Source organism: Notothenia rossii, assembly GCF_949606895.1.
Source record: "Notothenia rossii genome assembly, chromosome: 8".
Lineage (NCBI taxonomy): Eukaryota > Metazoa > Chordata > Actinopteri > Perciformes > Nototheniidae > Notothenia > Notothenia rossii.
In genome coordinates this window covers 55746786-55766250 of record NC_136906.1, presented here as the reverse complement: position 1 = coordinate 55766250, position 19465 = coordinate 55746786, and the positions used below count along the sequence as shown (strand labels likewise).

The 19465-nt window shown below is 42.5% G+C and overlaps 1 protein-coding gene across 4 annotated transcripts in view; it reads left to right on the top strand.

The window, feature by feature from the left end:
• The window catches only part of LOC307014109 (kinesin-like protein KIF13B), a 55211-nt gene that overhangs the window by 34280 nt on the left and 1466 nt on the right, over positions 1-19465 (top strand). Inside the window, exons 24-41 of one of the 4 annotated variants that reach the window (XM_079641833.1) lie at positions 2241-2414; positions 4294-4451; positions 5846-5978; positions 6080-6226; positions 6339-6368; positions 6470-6569; positions 7087-7213; positions 7964-8019; positions 8106-8224; positions 8351-8527; positions 8651-8743; positions 10232-10384; positions 10732-10809; positions 11068-11124; positions 11706-11799; positions 12065-12147; positions 16550-16615; positions 17435-19133. In XM_079641833.1, coding sequence (XP_079497959.1) covers positions 2241-2414; positions 4294-4451; positions 5846-5978; positions 6080-6226; positions 6339-6368; positions 6470-6569; positions 7087-7213; positions 7964-8019; positions 8106-8224; positions 8351-8527; positions 8651-8743; positions 10232-10384; positions 10732-10809; positions 11068-11124; positions 11706-11799; positions 12065-12147; positions 16550-16615; positions 17435-19133 — 3544 coding nt within the window. Of the gene's footprint in view, positions 1-2240; positions 2415-4293; positions 4452-5845; positions 5979-6079; positions 6227-6338; positions 6369-6469; positions 6570-7086; positions 7214-7963; positions 8020-8105; positions 8225-8350; positions 8528-8650; positions 8744-10231; positions 10385-10731; positions 10810-11067; positions 11125-11705; positions 11800-12028; positions 12148-16549; positions 16616-17434; positions 19134-19465 lie in introns of all 4 variants that reach the window. The other 3 variants (XM_079641832.1, XM_079641835.1, XM_079641834.1) reach the window with 3 other exon arrangements.

The window sequence follows — 19465 nt, the reverse complement described above, 5'->3', positions numbered from 1 at the left end:
TTCTCTGCTTTTAACCCATCCTAGTACCAGGAGTCTAGTACTAGGAGCAGTGGGCAACTATTGCACAGCGCCCAGGGAGCAATGGGAGAGGGGGGAAGGGGGGTGTCCGGTGCCTTGCTCAAGAGCACCACGGCAGGGCAGGAGTTGAACTGGGACCTCTCCAAGTATCAGTCCACACTCCATATTTAGGTCTGGTCGGGGACTTGAACCGGCAACCCTACGGCCCCGATTGAGACACTGCTGGACAGTCAGGCTCCTACATGCAGTATCTGTTCAGTGTTGACAGGGATTCTAGGAGGGAAATATTTCAAAATGAATAATGGATCTAGCAGGCAGTCAGGTGTTGTGTCCTCTCTCCGTTGTGAGTGTTCCAGCTCACTGTACTGTGAAAATGTAATTAAATCGGTGTTGTCCTTATATCCTTTCTAGCTTCTCTTTTGTTAAGAGGAAACAAAATAAAAGCCAAGAGCTCTTTGCTACAAATTCCTACATATTCACCAAATCAAAACATATTTTGTGACTTGACTCCTCAAGTCACAAAATACGTTTTTAGCCAGACTTCAAATGCAACCAAGACATACATAAGAATGTTGTTTGCTGTGCCACAGCAGCCTCAGCCGCAGAAGTGACCTTTTGTTCTGTTCTGGCAATGCGGTCTGGAAGAACATTTTTGAACTGAATCATGAGTTCACACAAGTCGTCAAAAGAAGTGATGTCAAGAGCAGTTAACCAACGCTTAAAATGAATAGACTCTATGAATGAATGAATAGACCCTCGCCATCTCCACATACGTTTGACCTTGTTTTTGCTCAACGGACCTAAACTGCTGTCGATAGGCCTCTGGCACCAGTTCATGTGCTCTAAGCACCGCCCATTTTATTTTAACATAGCTTGAGCTATCCTCCAGACATAAAGAGGAATATGCGGACTGCTCTTCCTGTGAGAACACACTGAAGCATCAGAGCGCAGTCTGCATCTCACCAATTTCTAGCCTTAGCTACACGTTGAAATAGTTAAAAAAAAACGTGTCAGGATCACTCTCATTAAAGTAAGGCAACAAGCGCAAGTTATTGACATCAAAACGATGAGGAGACCTGGGCACTGTCCACCCTGCCCCTCACCGGACAACACGCCATCTCTGAGCATAGACAGACGATGTCCCTCCATCTCTAGCTTGGCTTTCTCAGATTCTTGTCGAATTAGCTCCACTTCAATTTCCTTTTTAATTTCCAACTCATACTTTATTCTGTCGTGTTCCAGCTGCATCATCAACATTTCTTTCTGCTGCTCAAAAGAAAGTGCACCAGCCTGAAAAAGAGGCTTTGACGAAACCTCCCCTTTCTCTTTAGGATACACTCCTATCTCCTATATTATAGAGTCTTTGATGTTCTCTTTCATCCTTTTATCACCGACAATAGACACAGAGAAATGCTCAGCAATCACGAGCAACTGATCTTTTGAAAAAATGCCAAGAGACTCCTGAGATGGAGCTTTGATGAATGCCTCTATGTCAGCCATATTATTTTACAATGACAACTCACAGGAACACAGCACCGGACCTTTAAGCTGAAAAGAAACAGACAGAGCCCACAGCGTTTATTATGTGCACAAAGTGGAACAATAGTAACTTTTGATTGGAGTTTCCCCGCTAACTATTCACCATCCCACTGACTAATCTCCCCCTAGTCTTCATGCAGTTACTTGTGGTGGGTATTTACACACTGGAGACCGCTGGCACAGCAAAGCGACTAGCAGGCTAGCAGCACTGCTGAAACCCCGGCCATGCTCCCAAGCAGAAGCTTCACCCACCTTCGCCGCAACACTATACACACCCCGCTCAACGATCCCAAGGGAACCGCCGCTAAAACTCTGCACCGCTCCACATACAACGCACCAACAAACTCACACGTGTCAGCGAGAGAAAAACAGCTGATAAAGGCTAAGAACAACTGGCAAACACTCTCCTCAAATATAATGCAAAACAAATCAAAGCCTTGCAAAGTCATTGAATCAGTCCCAAACAACGATCTCAAATATAATTTCCTTTACACAAGCGGTTTAATGAGCCGAAACAAAGAAACCGGCTGCACTGCATGAGCTCCCAACAAACTTTACACACACTCACCAACTCCTAACACGACGCACACATATGGCAGGCTACCATCATAGTTCTTCAACTATCTTTGTTGTTCATCATTATCTGTGTATGTGATTGGATTTTCCTCCACTCTTCTCCTCAGGTGAAAATCCTCCAGGCCAACGGTCTGCCTCGCCACCTGTCCAACTTTGTCTTCTGCCAGTATCACTTCTGGGGGCAGCAGGAGTCGGTGTTCATCGCTCCAGAGATGCAGCCGTCCAGCTCGCCTGCAGAGTCCAGAGACCCTCAGTGCACGGTGGTCTTCGACAGCGCCAGGGTAACAATTCCACTGCAAGTTTTGATGGTATACAGCAGGGGTCGGCAACCCCTGGCACGCGTGCCAATGCTGGCACGCGGCACCATAACCAGTGGCACACTAGGAATAAGTGGAATAAGTGTGCAAAATATTTAAATTAATTTTCGGATCCTGAACGCGAGACCGCCGCCAGAGCGCGTCTCCCCGTTACCTGCAGAAGGAAGCCATGCACGCAACGCAGCCCCGCTCTCTTTATCTCCAGGTGACTTTCTGCCGCTTTCCTCCGTGGTGCAGTGCTGATCGTTTCACCACGGAGGAAAGCACTTCATTAATTGCAGTACCCATAATGAGCTGTACAAATGCTGCAGTTTTTGCGTGGCTGTGTTTATTTAGTTGAAAGCCCAGTGGCGATCTGCTCATCTCTCATCGAAATAATATGCTACAAAGGGGCGGACTGGCCATCTGTGTGTTGAACTTTCCTGTCGGCTCCCAGACCGTAGTCGAGGAGGGCAGAAGCAACAAGCTTCAGGTTCAATAACCCACTTTAGCTTAAATGACTGAAGAGAGGTGAGCTCTTCTTGGGAGGACGTTGCATTTATTTAGCTGTTCTTCTGTTTCACAAAATACATCACAGACCTCTGTTTTTCTGCTTCCTCGTTTCACTTCCAGAAACATACACACGTTCCATCACTGTCGCTCTACCATTCACAAACACACATGCACAAGCCGCACCCTTCTCTCTCTCTCTTAAAGGGACAGTGATCTCATCTCACTCTGCATGACCCTAATATCATAACTTGTGTGTTCTGGAGAATCACAGAACGGACGATCGTCCTTATTATTATGCCATTTAAACCAATTATTTAAATGTGTATGTTAAATTTGGCATCATGTAAGTTGCGCTGACAGGCATAGTTGTCAACCCTCCCGATTTTCGCGGGAGACTCCCGATTTCATTGCCCTCTCCCGGTTTCCTCCCGGGGTCATATTTCTCCCGCATTTCTCCCGATTTCTGACAAAATCAGATTTACACACGACTGTTTCCCCTCTGACTTTAATACAGCGACACCATTGTTTGGTTTCCATGGTAACACGTCTCTTTAGTAGCACGCGCAACTCAAAGTCTGAGAGGGTGAGGCAGATATTCACAGAAAACAGAACAAGAATCGACAACTACTCTACTCTCTGCTCACTCCTTTCCTGTAAAATACAGGTCCAGCCCACACATATGCTCCATCAAGGACGGTGCTACAGGCCGCAAGTCAGTGCACTTACAACTACAATAAGCATGTTAATGTTAATCTAACAGCTCCGGCGATCCACTAGCACCACCCCCCCCACCCCCTATTTTGCATTTTTGAGATGCTCCCGATTTCTGAGGTCTAAAGGTTGGCAAGTATGCTGACAGGTCCACACACTGCTTCCCCGCAGCGAGGCTCCCCCGCCCTCCTGCTGATAGTTGACGAGCGTCAAGCTCCTCAACCCCCCCGTCCCCCCCCCCCCGTTGATAATTCTCGACGTTGGCACGCTGATAACATTTTTTTTTTTAAATGGCACTTCATATCAAAAAGGTTGCCGACCCCTGGTATACAGGGTTCAAAACATTCTTCACAATTAGGTTTTATTCGTTACTCCATCTTAACATAAATACAGCAAAGTCAATGTATAAAGAGCATTGTGAGAATGTAACACTCATATGAACAGTTGGGTTTGAAAAGAGACACAATCTACTCCATTCAACACCATTTCAGAAACAAAAACAAAAAAACAAGTGAATTCAACACTAACAGCAACACCAACATTTAACATCAACAATGAAATGATCAAAAAAGAGAGGTTATTGTTAATATAAGAACATGCACATTGGAATGAAAGATGTCTTGTTTTTCTCCCTCTGTAGGAGTTTTCGGTGTCAGTGTCGGAGGACTTTGTGGAGTTCTTGGCTGATGGGGCGGTGGCCATCGAGGTGTACGGACACAAGCAGGCCAACCACCGCAGGAACCTGGCTCTGTGGGACCTGGGAGTGATTCAAGCCAAAACCAGAACCCTCAGAGACAGGTGACAACACACAAACACAACCCTGCAGTCCTCGAAATGATTCAAAAACACACACAAGTTCAGCTTCGAACTTCAGATGCTCCAAATACATAAAGCCAGGGCCGTGGCCAACTTGGGGCCCCAAGTGACATTGCATGTATGTCTTTCAGTATGCGTTTACAGGTGAATATGTCTGCATTTCCTGGCAAATACTAACCTCAAAAAGATAAAAATATAATTAATGCAAATAAACTACTACTAATAATAATAATCATAATCAATTCAATAATATAAATACTATATTATTTTATTATAACATAGTTGTAATATAGTCAAGACAAAACATGCTTATGACATGCTCAAAAACTGATATTTCTTAAATCTGTATACAAATGTAGTTCCCTCTGTCAGCAATGTATCAACAACTACTCACACATTTCTATCAGTATTTCTCTGTGTTGTGGTTGACATGAGGATGACTGTTAGGAGTTAAGGGGAGAGGCTGCATCACCATGAAATGTGCAAATTGACATACAAATGAATAAAAGGGAAAAAATGCTCCATGTTTTTTAGGCTGTAAACTTTAACTGTTATGTAAGCCAACTAGACAGACAGTTTATCACTCTTCCTCCTGTACATTAGCAGATAAAAGGCATAACATACTTGAATGAATGGTAAATAAAGAATGCTGGAAATAACTGCATCTCCATTAGCCTATATGCTATGCAGGGACTGCCTTCTTCATGTCGTGAATTGCAGCTGATGTTTTAATATGGCAATTGGCAATTTGACTTATACAACATTCGCAAGTTGTACATTTGACTCATACAATAACCCACCTTCGAGTGATGCTCTAGTTTCTTCATGTTTTGTTTTTTTTCCCTCTTGCTTGCGCCGGACTGAAACTGTCTTTTCACCGACATCTCTTCACCTGCACTTGTGGCCGTATCAAAGCTGTGATTGGTTAGATGTTGATTCATTGCAACAGTGTCGGGTTACAGACGTGCTCCCCTTGTCACCTCTCACTCTCACCCTCGCGGGGGGTGCACGGAGAACTGAGTGGAGAACTGCAACATCTGACCAGCTGAGGCCCTCTGGGCGGGGCCCCTGCGCAAGGCGGGGCCCCATGCAGCCAGCATGATTGGCCTGTAGGGAGGGGCGGCCCTGCATAAAGCAACACCCCACTTGTGAATTTTGAAGCTAGTAATGGGTGGAAAATATGATGAATAAACATTCAAAATACAAACCCTTCCATGTGGCTCCTACATTAGTCTCATATTATCTCACAGTGTGTTAGTAATGACATGCTTTACCCTCTAATGGTAGAATAGCCTATCCACAGAAGCACCAATGTGTACTGTCAGACCTTTTAAAGTGAATTCAGCTAAGCTTTGATCTGTGTCCGTGCTCTGCAGGTGGAGCGAGGCGACCCGCCACCTGGAGCTGTGGGTGCAGCTGATGGAGCTGAATGAGGCCGGACAGTTCACCCCTGTGGAGGTTCTCCCCGCTAAAGACGTCCACACGGGGGGGGTCTTCCAGCTCAGACAGGTATCCTGGAATTGGTCTTTGTGGTTTTGTAGACTTTACACACAGTATTAAATGTATATATGTGACAATAACTATCCTATCATGTGAACCTGTTCCTACAGGGCCAGTCTCGCCGGGTCCAGGTGGAGGTGCGTCCAGTACCAGAATCTGGCACCATGCCCCTCATCGCCGCCTCCATCCTCTCTGTGTCCATCGGAGACGTCAAGATCCGACAGACCCGGGTCTCCAGAGGCAGTGAATCACATTGGGTGAGGAGAAATCCTCAGTATTAGTTCAAAATATGTAAAACAAGGGATTTTATGGAAATATCATGACTTTGCTCTTCAGTTTTCATGATTGACTTGTGTCTGTATTCTTCAGGGTGGGGATGAAGAGATGGACAGCTACCAGGTCTGTAAAATGACGTAGATGCATGATGGTTTGCTTATAATGAAATAAAATGCGGTGTAATCAGCTGATGTCAAAATGCACCTCTACCTGTGTGTGTGTAGGAGGCAGATCTGGAGAGGTTGAGGGAACAGTGGCTGGTGACGCTCACTCAGAGACAGGAGTATCTGGACCAGCAACTGCAGAAGATAGTTTCCAAACCAGGTACAGCTGTGAAACACATACACAGTCTAAAGAAATTGAAAAAGAAAACTGTCAGGACCTTCAGGAACTCTATGGAAGCCCTGAGAGACAAGTGAGGGAAGATCTGGTGATCTATTTAAAAAGTCTGATCTGATTTTGGTTGTTGTAATACTAATTGTGGCCACAAGAGGCTGAAGTGCGCTACTATTTTAAGAAGTAACATGACTGCTATTGGACCCATTGTGGGAGACATTTTATTACAATTACAAACGCTTTTTCTTACAGCTAATAAAAAGTTTCTTTTTTTTGTAAACCTGGAAAATTCTATTATTTTCCCCCTGTCTAACATTTTTGCACGGAATCTATTTTATTGGACAACAGAACATCGTACTCATATCAAAGAAGAACAGATGATAATAATGAACCATTATTTATCACCGTATTATAGTTTTTATTGTAGTTTAAAAGGAGGTGCAACAATAGTGTTTTTATTTTATGATTTGTATTTTACATTTCGTGTGTGTGTGTGTGTGTGTAGATAAGTCGGAGGATGATGTTGAGAGGGAGTCTCAGCTGCTGGAGTGTCGTCTGACGCTCACCGAAGAACGCAACGCTGTCCTGGTGCCGTCGGCCGGCAGCGGCATCCCCGGAGCGCCGGTGGAGAGGTGAGTCTGAAGGGAAATCAATAGTTTATTTGATCTATTAATGAAAGGCTTGATTTAAAAACCAATGCTTCCTATTCACCCTTCACAAACACAAAATGAGTTGTTGGAAATGAACCAGCTCCTATTATAACACAAGAAGATTTTTAGTTCAAATATGCTTTACTTTATTAACATGTTATGGTGCTCTATACTTTGACTCCACAACATTTCTTAGGTGAATATTGTACTTTTTTACACCAAAAAAGATGGCAAATATAAAAGAAAGGATAAATGGTTGCGGTTAAAGTGAAAAAAACGATGTAAAATTGTTCAAACGTGCTCCTCTTTGCCCAGCAATAATATTCAAATGCAATCATAATATATATATATATATATATATATGTCATAATATAACACTAGCAAAGTGGCCAATTTGTGTAATTATGAACTTTTAATTTGGATTTTTAAGTACATTTTCATAATAAAACGTATGTAATCATTCTCTAGTCAAATGTAAGCAGGTACCCTTTACTTCCATACACTGAAGTGGTCTTGACAACTTTGTGAATCCCCAATATACTGTAACTGCTAAAATGACAGCTTATAATGACCACCAAAATCACCACTCTTTTCTACTCACTAGATCCATTTGATTACAAAACAGCTGTCCTTAAGCAAATACCACTCAATTAGGTATAAGTAGAGATCGCTGTGAGCCTGTCTGTGTCTTAGTTGTTGAGTCATTATGCTGACTGTGCTGCTCCTCCACAGGGTTCCTGTTTCTGGGATGGAAACACACATTCCTGTCCTGTTCCTGGATCTCAGCGGTATGTCCTTCCTCTCTGTCTTATCTGCTCATGATTTAGCCAAATCCTCTGAAGTCTTAATAACTGGCTTTCGTCTTCCCCTGCAGCTGATGATTTCCAGTCTAGTCTATCTGCCCCGTTGGCCGGGGGGCTGGATGCCCTCCTCAGTGGGGAGGAGGAGGACGACTTCTTTGACCTCCATATTGTTAAACACTTTGATCCAGAGGTAAGGAGATGGGTTTTCATCTCTTAAAGACACACTGTTTCTACAAATCCCAAATGTGCCACCTAGATAGTACATGTAGGGGACTATTTTAGCCATTCACTGTCCCCTGCTCTGTGATGTCATCAGGTGAAGGTGGAGGCCTCCTGGGACTCGACGGTGCACGAGTGTCCCCAGCTGAGCCGCGTGGCGCCGGTCGATCAGAGGGTGTACCTGACGGTCAGCACGGTGGTGCAGCTCAGCCACCCCGCCCACATGCAGCTGGTGCTCAGGAAACGCATCTGTGTCAACGTCACCGGAAGACAGGTGGGTGGCCCCGAGGCATGATGGGTAGAAGCATTCGGACACAATGACATTTCCTTCTCAAATAATCACTTGATCGCTAAACCAAATAATTCAGGGACATGTGTTTTGGTGTTTGTGTGGCAGGGTTTCGCTCAGAGTCTGCTGAAGAGGATGTCTCAGCGCAGCGCCATCCCCGGCTGTGGAGTCACGTTTGAAATAGTTTCTAACATCCCAGGGGTAAGTACCGGATCAATGTGTGTTGACGCTCTTTTTTTGTCCAGAAATTAGCCTCGAGTAGGCTGTGCTTACTGTGCATCTATCGGTTTTTTAAAGTGTATTCTGCATAGGACATGCAAATGATCTGACAGGTTGGATGTTGTGTTTCAATATGTTTCAATAGCATCATTCATGAATGTGGGCCTTTATCTTCTCTTTTTACACAGCATTATTAAATACTTAATGCTGGTTGTCTACGTTCTGTGGTCTTTGCAGATGAACAGGAACACATTTGAAGGGACGCTAAATATTTCAGGATGGTATAAATAAATAAAACCCTGGTATGGTGAGGCTTTAGAGCAGGGGTCGGCAAGTTTGGCCTTGGGCCAATTTTTTTCTGAGCCTCTGGCTAGACCTGCCCAAAGGGAGACTAGTCCTCTCTAGCCCCATTTCAGTCCCATGTTAAAAGCCAGGGCTATCATCTGTATTTTAACAGACTTATCTTTTTAAATTGCTTCTCGTTTTGCACCGTTCCGTTCAAATGAAATCGCCGTCAATCACTTTTCCATGCTCGCACCAGGGAGGGGTTACAAGGCTCGCGTCTTGTGCTGCATTCCCTTGCACTCGGACGTTAGGGATTTTCTCTCATAAATGCCCAATGAGCCAAAACTTTTCTTTCAAAACAAAGCTACCAACTGGGGTGCCAGCTGGGGTGACAGCATATGCACCGCCACCCCTCGCCCTCCATGATCAAGCGGTTTCTCCGATGTTGTTGTCAATGTTTTGATATCCTAAGTAAACATTACGTTTGAATGATTTAGTGAGCTGGTGTTATTTTTTTCAAACCACACACCGCTTGTTGGCTATTTCAGCACCACGCGCTGTCCACCTACTTATTTATCCACTATCAGCGTCAGTGCACCCCGCAGATTGTGCCTGTGCTGTGTGTCATTCACTCTCAACATGGATAAAAGTACAATAAGCATTATTCAGGTATAGGTAGATTCTCTATTCAGACATTATAGCCTATATGTGTGACTGTCGGTCCAATATTGTAAAAAATAGAAAATAGTATTATTATTCTCATAATAATTTGCTGGCGAGCCGCCAATGGCCCATGGGCCACCTATTGCCGACCCCTGCTTTAGAGGGATAATTTAGATATTTTTAAGTGGGACTATAGGAGGTCCAGTAGATGGCTGTTGGAACGCCCCCAAGAGCCAGGAAGCTAACATGAATGCTAACGCAGGAGTTGCAGGTAAACAGCTGCCTCGATTAGTTTGTTTGTGTTAATGTAAGTAAGTTGGGAAACAACATAGCATTATTTAAAGTCCTACTGATGGTTTTTCAGACCCCTGTCCTTTTACTTTCCGCCAAACTTGGGGCGTTATGACCTTCACCAACTGTACAATCTTTAAACTGACTACTGAAAAATACCTCCTACAAAACCACTCAAACTTTCCCCTTAACCACACTGAATAGTACCCTGAGTGTACCCTCTCCCCACAGGACATCCATGGTCCAGAGGACAGGGAGATGTTGGCCCGGCTGGCTGCCAGCACCGAGGACGACCAATCAGCTGACAGTGAGGCGGCCATAGAGAAGTATCTGCGCAGCGTCCTGGCTGTGGAGAACGTCCTGACTCTGGACAGACTCAGACAGGTAGGAAATACACTTCATGCTAATTTGTCGTTGTATTTTGACATACTGTAGATCTCCAAACAGTAAATCACCTGGTATTTGGCATCATTTACATCACCCAGAACACCTTAATGTCGGACCAGTTGAACTATATTGCTGTGATTGATGTTTCTCTGAAGCGTCGGCACATTACATTTCCATTTCCTTTTTTGCACTTTATGTTATTTTGGAAGATGCTATTAGTTGAAGCAGTTTTCTTTGAAAATGGAAACAAATAGATCAAATGAATTTAGATGCATATAAAGCATCCAAAAGCTCAGGCATAGTGTTTTTAACAAACACATGTTCTTGTTTGTGTGTGTGTGTAGGAGGTGGCTGTAAAGGAACAGCTGGCAGTCCGAGGGAAAGCTCCTAGACGCTGCCTGAGCTCTCCAAACATCCACCGAGTAAGAGACTTCAGGTTTTCTTCTTTATTGACCCAACTAACATTTGACTATCCTCTAAGATTTCTCTGTAGTTCTGTGGCCATATTTCCTCTAACATCACTTCCATGAACTCACAGCTTTTGTAGTACTGCTAACATAGAGTTAATTATTGTAGGCTTCTTTGTATTCTGGGCTTCTGGTTTTGTTTCTTCATGTTCCCTGGTGTTAACCTGTCTAACCAAACGCTCACCACCGCCCTGGCTCTAACCCTTTAACCAGCTGTCAGCCAGCAGTCTGGATCTCTACTCCTCCACTCATAGGCTCAATGACTTTAAGGTGAGAGGCATGCATCCTGTCTACTAATCTTCTCATTTCTACCAGTGTATGTATCATTTCTCAGTCTTCCACTTTGGTTTTTATTTTTTTTTATTTCTTATTTACAAGAAATTCTCCCTTATTATTAATAATAATAATAACAGTAAGCTAAAAATGATTAAAATGGTAAGCTAAAAGTAATGAATAAACAATTTACATTGTTTGCTTAAAGTGATGAAACAATTGTTCAAATAGTTAGCTAAAAGAAATGTATAAATAGTTGAATTAGTTGGCTAATAATAATGGAGTAATTGTTTTAACAGCTTGCTAAAAGTAATGGATAAAAAATTATAATTTCAATTTTGATAGCGCCTTTCACAAAACCCAAGGACGCTTTACAATGGGAAACAAAACAATAATAATCATATAGATACACAAAATGATTAGAATTGTTAGGTAAGAAGATAAAGCTAGATCTAATGGATGAATGGTGGAAATAAATGCTGTGTGTTATTATTGCATTCCCAAATGGAGGCTGCTTAAGGTCACAGTTTTCTGAGGTGCTCTTTAAGCCTCATGTGTGTCCTCCTCTGGGTCTGCAGGGCTGGGAGAGCCACCAGGACCTCTCCTATGTCCCGCCTCCATCCAGACGCACTCTGCCCAGCTCCATATCCCAGACCCTGAACCCAGACACAGGTACTGATAACACCTTTATCTCCTATTGGATTCCTTCTCTTTTTTGATGTCATCAGCTGTTTTTACTTTAGCCGGTGGGCGACTTTATCTGTCTTTCTGTTGTGAATCTCTTTTTGGCACTCCGCGTCTCTCCTCTTTGCCTCAAAAAGCATAATCTGTTCCTGCTGTTCTGCCTTTTTCCGCCTTTTTTTCTCAATTTCTGCACCTGCAACCTTTTCCTCTTCATCAGTGCATCCAGGCTTTGCTGAGTCTTATCTCTCTCCAGTGAAGGCTGTTCCCAAGCTGCTGAAGTCCCTGCTTCCTGGTGGCAGAGCAGCTGGTAAAGAGCAGACGGCTATCCATCAGCAGGTACACTCCTTCACATTCAAACCTGGGTATTCTGCTCGCTGTCTGAATCTAAATATCCTCTTTACCCATCAGCAGCTAGTCCTATTTCTTCTGTTTCCATGGAAACAGAGCTTATATAGATGGAAACACATAATGAACAGATAAAGTGTCTTAAGTGCTCAGTTGTTTTCAGAAATTGGAAATGTGATAAACCAAACTAATCTTTTTGTGCACTTCTTATATGCAGGCAATTGAACAGTTGAAACAAAACACATGTTGGCATCATCAGTTCTTACAAAATAACATTATCAGTTGTTTGACTTTGAATAAGTTTGAAAGAATCTTAAAGATAAGATGTACTTTATTAATCCCAAATTGGGAAATGTTTTTGTTGTTGCAGCAGCATGTAAAAAAAAGTATTGCACTTAATAGAAATACATTAAAAAAGAGTCGAAAATAAACAATTATACAATATAAACATCTCAAAATGGAAAACCGAAGAGTGGAAATATAAAAGTTGACCATGAATATAAAAATATGACTATCTGACAAATAAAACACAATTGAAAGGCATATTAAATTAGATATAAATGTAAAATGTACATTGAAGTTTTAAGCCCAGTTAACAAAAGAGAAACTATGGAGCAGTGAGTTCTCGGCCAATCGGAGGTGAGTTATCATACAGAGTTATTACTGTTGTCTGGAAAGACTTCCTTTATCTATCCATGTGACAGTCATAGACTGTAAATAAGAAGACTTAACCCAGTGTTTCTCAAAGTGAGGCATGACAGGGGGGGCCGCAAGAGACCAGGAGGAAAAATGGTTTTGAAAAAAAAGAATCATAACTAGAAAAATTATTGATTCGAAAATAATATGATACAGTACAAGTTAGGGCTGCTCGATTATGGCAAAAATCCTAATCTCGATTATTTGGGTCAATAATTGATATTGCGATAATTAAAAACGATTATCTATTGACTTTGGAAACATCGATTTATTGGCGAATTTTTTTTGAACAATATGTTTTTAACAGTTGATTACCCTAAACTTTAAATTATAATTCAACTGAAAAAACAATAAGAAAAAAAAGAAGAAAAAAAGAAGGAAAAAAGAAGGAAAAAAAAGTAATAATACAAAAATAATTGTTTTATTTCGATTACGTTGTTTTCGTAATCGTTGCAAGCCATAATCGTAATTGCGATTTAAAATAGATACTATCTCGTGCGCACGAGATAGTATCTCGTGCGCACGAGATAATAAGTCGTGCGCACGAGATACTAACCCGTTATCCTGACTTTTTTTTTTTTCATGTACCTGTAGGGGCTCCGTATGTTTCAAATGGGTGTTGAGAGATGTATCCATAGATCTCTTCATTTTGCTCTCAAAGTGCACCAGATTGATGCTTTTAACTTCAATATTTAAAAAAGATTAAACATGCCCCCGGACCCCGTAATGTTAGGTCCACTCCCCACCTATAAAAATAGCACTTTACACCTATATGCCGTGAGCTGATTATCGAGCCTTCATTGTAACAGTCGCGGGTACACTGTGTATTTGCGTGGGGAATGTTGCAGTAGAAAGTTCCACTGTAGCGCCCGGTACATTAATGGGAAACCCTAAATGTTTGAGCACCCTCTATGAAACGTCAAGCTACCCCACAGCACCCCAAAATAAATCTCTGGCGCCGCCACTGAGCCTGCAACCCCGTTTTGAAGAAATGTGCAGTGCAAACATGCTCATTGCAGCCACTAATGATAAAACACTTTTTGGCCAAATATCAGCTTTTTCTTTCTTTTCATTTTTTTCCACAGATTGCAAAGTGGCAAAGCATTATAACTTATTGTTCTAGCAAAGGACAATTGTATTATGTATTTATTTTTTGACCACACAAACTTATGGAGCATTGTTTTATTATCACTGTTCTAGCAAAGGAATGCACACGTTCATATTGATGTATTTTAATACATGTTAACTTGGCCCATTACGTGACTATTTGTGTTGGGGGGGCCCCGACTTTTTTTTTTCTCTCCAAAGGGGGGGCCTGACAGAAAAAGTTTGAGAACCACTGTATTAACCTAAACTAATCCAGGCTTTGATTTCGGAATAGTCCTATCTGTCATTCTGATTCCTGACACACACACACATTACTGCAGCCCCCCGGGGGGTTACAACTGAAAGCATCATCACATACGCTACAAACGATGTTGATTGATGTGAACTTTAATGTTTGTGATCAGAGCAGACGCTTCACAAACAGCCCCTACCGAGACAACAGCAGCATAGTGTGTGTAGAGGAGGGTTAATTAGGAGCAGGTGAACCCACCCCCCCCCCCCCCCACCACCACCTCTGCATTCACTGATCTCCAATCATGTGCCATCGAGACCCGGGAGTCTGCAGCTTTTCATGGTAGCCGAACACTACAGCCTCTGATTGAACTGATTAGCACCGTGAGCGGAGGAGGGGGGGCTCCTCATGGAGATCATGTGCCGTGGTGTGTGGTGGGGATGGAAACCTCCGGGGCTTGTTGGTGCAGCGTTTGAGGCCATCGCTCTAATTACTGCTCCACTCCGACATGCCTGCCACAGATGTTTAGAAAGGTCAACACGGAAACAAAAGCCTGGAGTTATGCAAATAATAGCAGGCTGTTGAGGTGTGTGTCAATTGGAAGAGTGGTTGATTGTAACTGTGGCTGAAAAACAATCACTAAAGTGGATAGATTGTTTATAAGAAATTGTAATGTGACTTGCCCTCGAGAACTTGAGGCTTGCTTTAAAAAGACTTGAAAACTGACTTGGACACGCCCCAAAACGACTCTAAATCCTTTTGAGTTGCAGAGTGTTACCAGCCAATCGATGTTCTCCTTCAACCTGATATAATAGATCTGGATGGTTTGTGTTGGGACTTTAAACACCACAAACTGAGTGCCATATAGATTCATTAACCCTTCACCAATACAATCAAAACACAATCCTTTCACAACAAAAGAAAGGACAATTATTTAATAAGTAAAATAAGTGAGTATTAACTGACGCTAAAAGATACAAAGTAAAATAACTAAACGACAAATAAAAATGAATGTAAATCAAAATAACAGAATACAAATTGAATGGTATGTTAATATTTAATTATCACCGTACCAATGTTAATTATACGACCTTAAAAGATGAATGTTTTAGTAGTACCCATTTACCAGTATCCATACAATGCATCCTTCCTTTGCAGCACAACGACCACATGCTTTATACAGTTGCATCTACCTAGAATTCCTTCTCCGAGCCAGCTGCGAGCCAACTGCCTTTGCAGTTCCCAGGCAAATCCCAGCCTGTGGGAGTCTCCTTCTCCTGTACACTACATGAAAAGGTGTTGGGGTCAACTGTCCCTTTACTTCAAATATGACTGATACACAAGTGTCAAGTGTCTTCATTTCATGATCCTTTTTAATCTTTTTTAATACAAACACAATGTGACGACCATTTAACAATGACTATGCAAGAGGCAGCCTTTGTTGTGCACCTGATGTGTTGTTACCTTGCAGGTGTTCTGTCCTGATCCAGAGAGGGATAGGATAGCTGTTTTTGACATGCTCTCTGATGGTAGACATGTTGTCCATGTAGGTGGTCCTCATCAAAGTACAATAGACCCAAATCAAACCTCTTACATTTTGATCATGAGAGTTGGAACAATTGTCTTGATTTATTAACAATCCTTCATTATTAAAAAAATGTATAAACCTCTTCAAAAACTGGAAAAAAATTGTAAAAAGCAAACAGATCAAATAAAAAAATGTAATCAAGTTAAAGATGTTACTAGAATACTGAATAGGAATAAATGATTGTGGGAGCAATTATAATTAAGCTGCTATTATCCTGATTGTTTTACCAGTTTATCATGATTGTCTGTCTGAGTCATCTGATGAACAAATACTTACTTTGAGTCTCATATCAACATCTTGATTGTCGATCCCAACAATAAATTCAATATGAATGTTCTCTTCTGATAATTCGTCATATAAACACACATGTGCAGTCTTATATTGTCACAGATGGTTAAGTGGCCTAGTTAGTTCTCTGTGAGGTGTCCAGAGAAGGCAGTACAGCACCATGTTCAGCCTACTGATCTGTCCTGTCTTTACAATCACAGATGAGTTTTTACCCCACAGGCTCTGCTTCTGTCTCCATGCTGAAGCTTTGTAATTCCCTCGCAGCAGCTAATCACCACTTGATGCACACTGTATAATAATGAACAGGTTAGGCTTGTATTCATATCTAATCTCCAGGCGGAAGCGGACTCAAATGAAACTGACTTGCTCATGATTACATCTTGAAGTCTACTTGACAAGCTTTCTGCACTGATTTACAGATTTAACATTGCTTAATTTAAAATGACATTCACTGAACATCTTCTATTCCCTTCCTGACGCAGAGTTTGCCTCGCATCATGGTGCAGTCAGCCAGTGTTGAAGAGGGCATGAGCAAACACCAGCAGCCGGTAAGTTCTACAACCCCAGATGGTGTTATATCTGTATGTACATTAGATGCAGGGTGAGGCAATAGCAATCAATGTTCCTTTTCAAATATTTGTATGTGCTTTCTATGACCCTATTTAGACCCTCCAGAAAAACGCAGGCAAAAATCCTTGATTATGCGGGCTAAGATCCTTGATTATGCGATTAAACATGCAGGGTTTTTATGTGATTTTATGCGGTGAAATTGGGCCGCATTTGGACCCCGGGCCATCGTTGGGACACCCCTGCCCTATTAAAATGAAAATATAAAAAGCTGTTGGACAATTCCTTTTCAAACCAGTACTTTGTTTGTATTGCAATTACATTTTTAAGATTGAAACAACACTTGAATATTATCCACTATACAGGATACTTTGAAAAATAACAGCTTCTCTGTTTTCATTTGAGTATGGTCATAGAATACTAGTTGTTAAAATGACAATTTGGATTACTGCCTTTTTATGTTTACTCAAAGAACACAATTATGTGGAACATTTGTGGAAGATTTGCAGTTCTATTTTCAAGGTTAAATTATGTTGTTAAAAGTCCACTATGGGCCTCCATAGAAACACTTTTCTCAACCATATTCCTCTGCATCGATCTCTTTCAAGAATGGATCCTACAGAAACAACACCAACCTGGCTGTTTTTTAGACTTAACATTTACAATGAATATTATACGGCTACATTATTATTTATTGCATTCTAATTATTATGTCTTTAGGATTTCAATAAATTCTACATTGTGTTTGTGGGATTCACTCGATGGGAAGTTGATTTTATTAAACTCATGGTTTCCCTTAGGTTCCCATTGAGGCAATCATTCCTGACCTCCAAACAGAGAGCCCCAGATCCAAGCCCCTCCCACCGCCAATCCTCCCGGAGACAGAATACTCCCTCCCCAGCCCGACCAGCGAATCATCGAGCGGTTACATTTCAACAAGCATGTCTACAGCAACGCTAGCAGATGTCTACACCCTGAGCTGGGACCTGCCTCCCTCTGACGTCATGGAGGCGCTGCCAGATGAAGAGGATGAAGAGGACGGAGTGACACATTACAACCCTTACCCTGAGTCAATCTTTCGTAAGGATCAATCAGAGCCTCAGGAGTCATTTCTGGTGTTGGACTATGAGGCAGCTCAAGAGAGGCCTGACTCGCCACCGTCCAAACCATACGTTACTCCGTCAGATTCAAAACTGAGTCAACAAGAACCATATGAGTCTCCATCGGTCCAGGAGCAAAATGAGTCTGATTCAGTTGCAGAATCACACTTATTACAAGAGTCAACAGTTGATAATGTTGCATCAGAACAATTAGACCATTTTGAGCCACTTGAAGATTCAATGCTAGTAGAAGAGAATGAAACAAAACAGACAAAAATTCCACAAACAGAAGACCCAAAACCAGAACCTCCTTCAACAGAAGAACTCGAGTTAGCTACAACCGACGAGACAGAAGCTGAACCGTCACTCCACCATGAAACACAACTATCTGCACCAGAAGCTCAGTCTGAAACAATTGTTCAAGACCAAACAATCTGCGACACTTCTGAAGATCCAACCCCAAAACTGGTCCCAGCTGTGTCAGAAGTCCTGGTTCCAGTTTCTGCCCCATCAGAAGATTTGGTTCTTCTTGCTTCATCCCAAGAACTGTCACCCCACCATGAAACACAACAATCTTCAAAAAAGGGTCTGTCTGAACCAGCCGTCCAAGACCAAAGGACCTGCAACAGTGTCCAAGATCCAAGCAAAATCCTGGTCCCAGCTGTGTCAGAAGTCCTGGTTCCAGTTCCTGCCTCATCAGTAGATTTGGTTCTTCTTGCGTCCTCCCAAGAACTGTCACCCCAGCATGAAATACAACAATCTGCAAAAAAGGGTCCGTCTGAACCAGCCGTCCAAGACCAAAGGACCTGCGACAGTGTCCAAGATCCAACCGAATACCTGGTCCCAGCTGTTCTAGAAGTCCTGGTTCCAGCTCCTGCCTTATCAGAAGATTTGTTTTCGGCCTCATCCCAAGAACAAGCCACCACTGAGGCCTCAAACCTAAAAGACAGCTCTGTCCCAACTTCTTCCTCAACCACAGATGACGTCCAAGAGGAAGAACCTGTCGATGCGTCCAATAAAACTTCCTCAGCAGATTCTCTGTCTAAAGTTCAGCCTTCCAAACCTGATACCGCTGTTGCAAACCCCTTCAAGATCAAGAAGGTGAAATCTTCAGACCTCAAGTCCTTTCAGCGTATTGTGGGAGAGGAGGAGGATCAGCTTGGGCAGATGGACCGGGCCAGCAGCCTCGGAGCAGGACTAAACCTCTCTGTGCCCATGGAAACCCTGGAAATCATCTCAGACTCAGAGGAAGGAGATGCAACGGCAGTTCTTCCTGACTGGTTGAAAGAAGGGGAGTTTGTGACCGTGGGGCACAATAAGAACGGCACCGTGCGCTACCTTGGACCCACAGATTTCGCAGTGGGAACCTGGGTGGGAGTGGAACTGGAGGTACCGGCAGGTGAGTAGAACAGCACCCAACTTGTTTCTTTCTGGATCGTTGTAAATGACTTTATTGAAATCTATACATGTATTATACTTACGCGGTGTTTTCACTGCCTGGTATTGCTCAGATTGAGTCGACCACATTTTGTAGCAGGTCTGATTCTCCATTTCGTTATCCACTGCGTATAGTGGAAAGGATCAGCTGACTATGCTAAAGTGTATGCTCGCACTTTGCTTCGCGTAGTTCGCCGGCGGCCATGTTTTTAGTCTCAATTAGGTGAATACAAAAAAAATAAGGCTGATATTGATGGTATATTGGCTATTTAAAAATGACGGTTTTCTAGTATT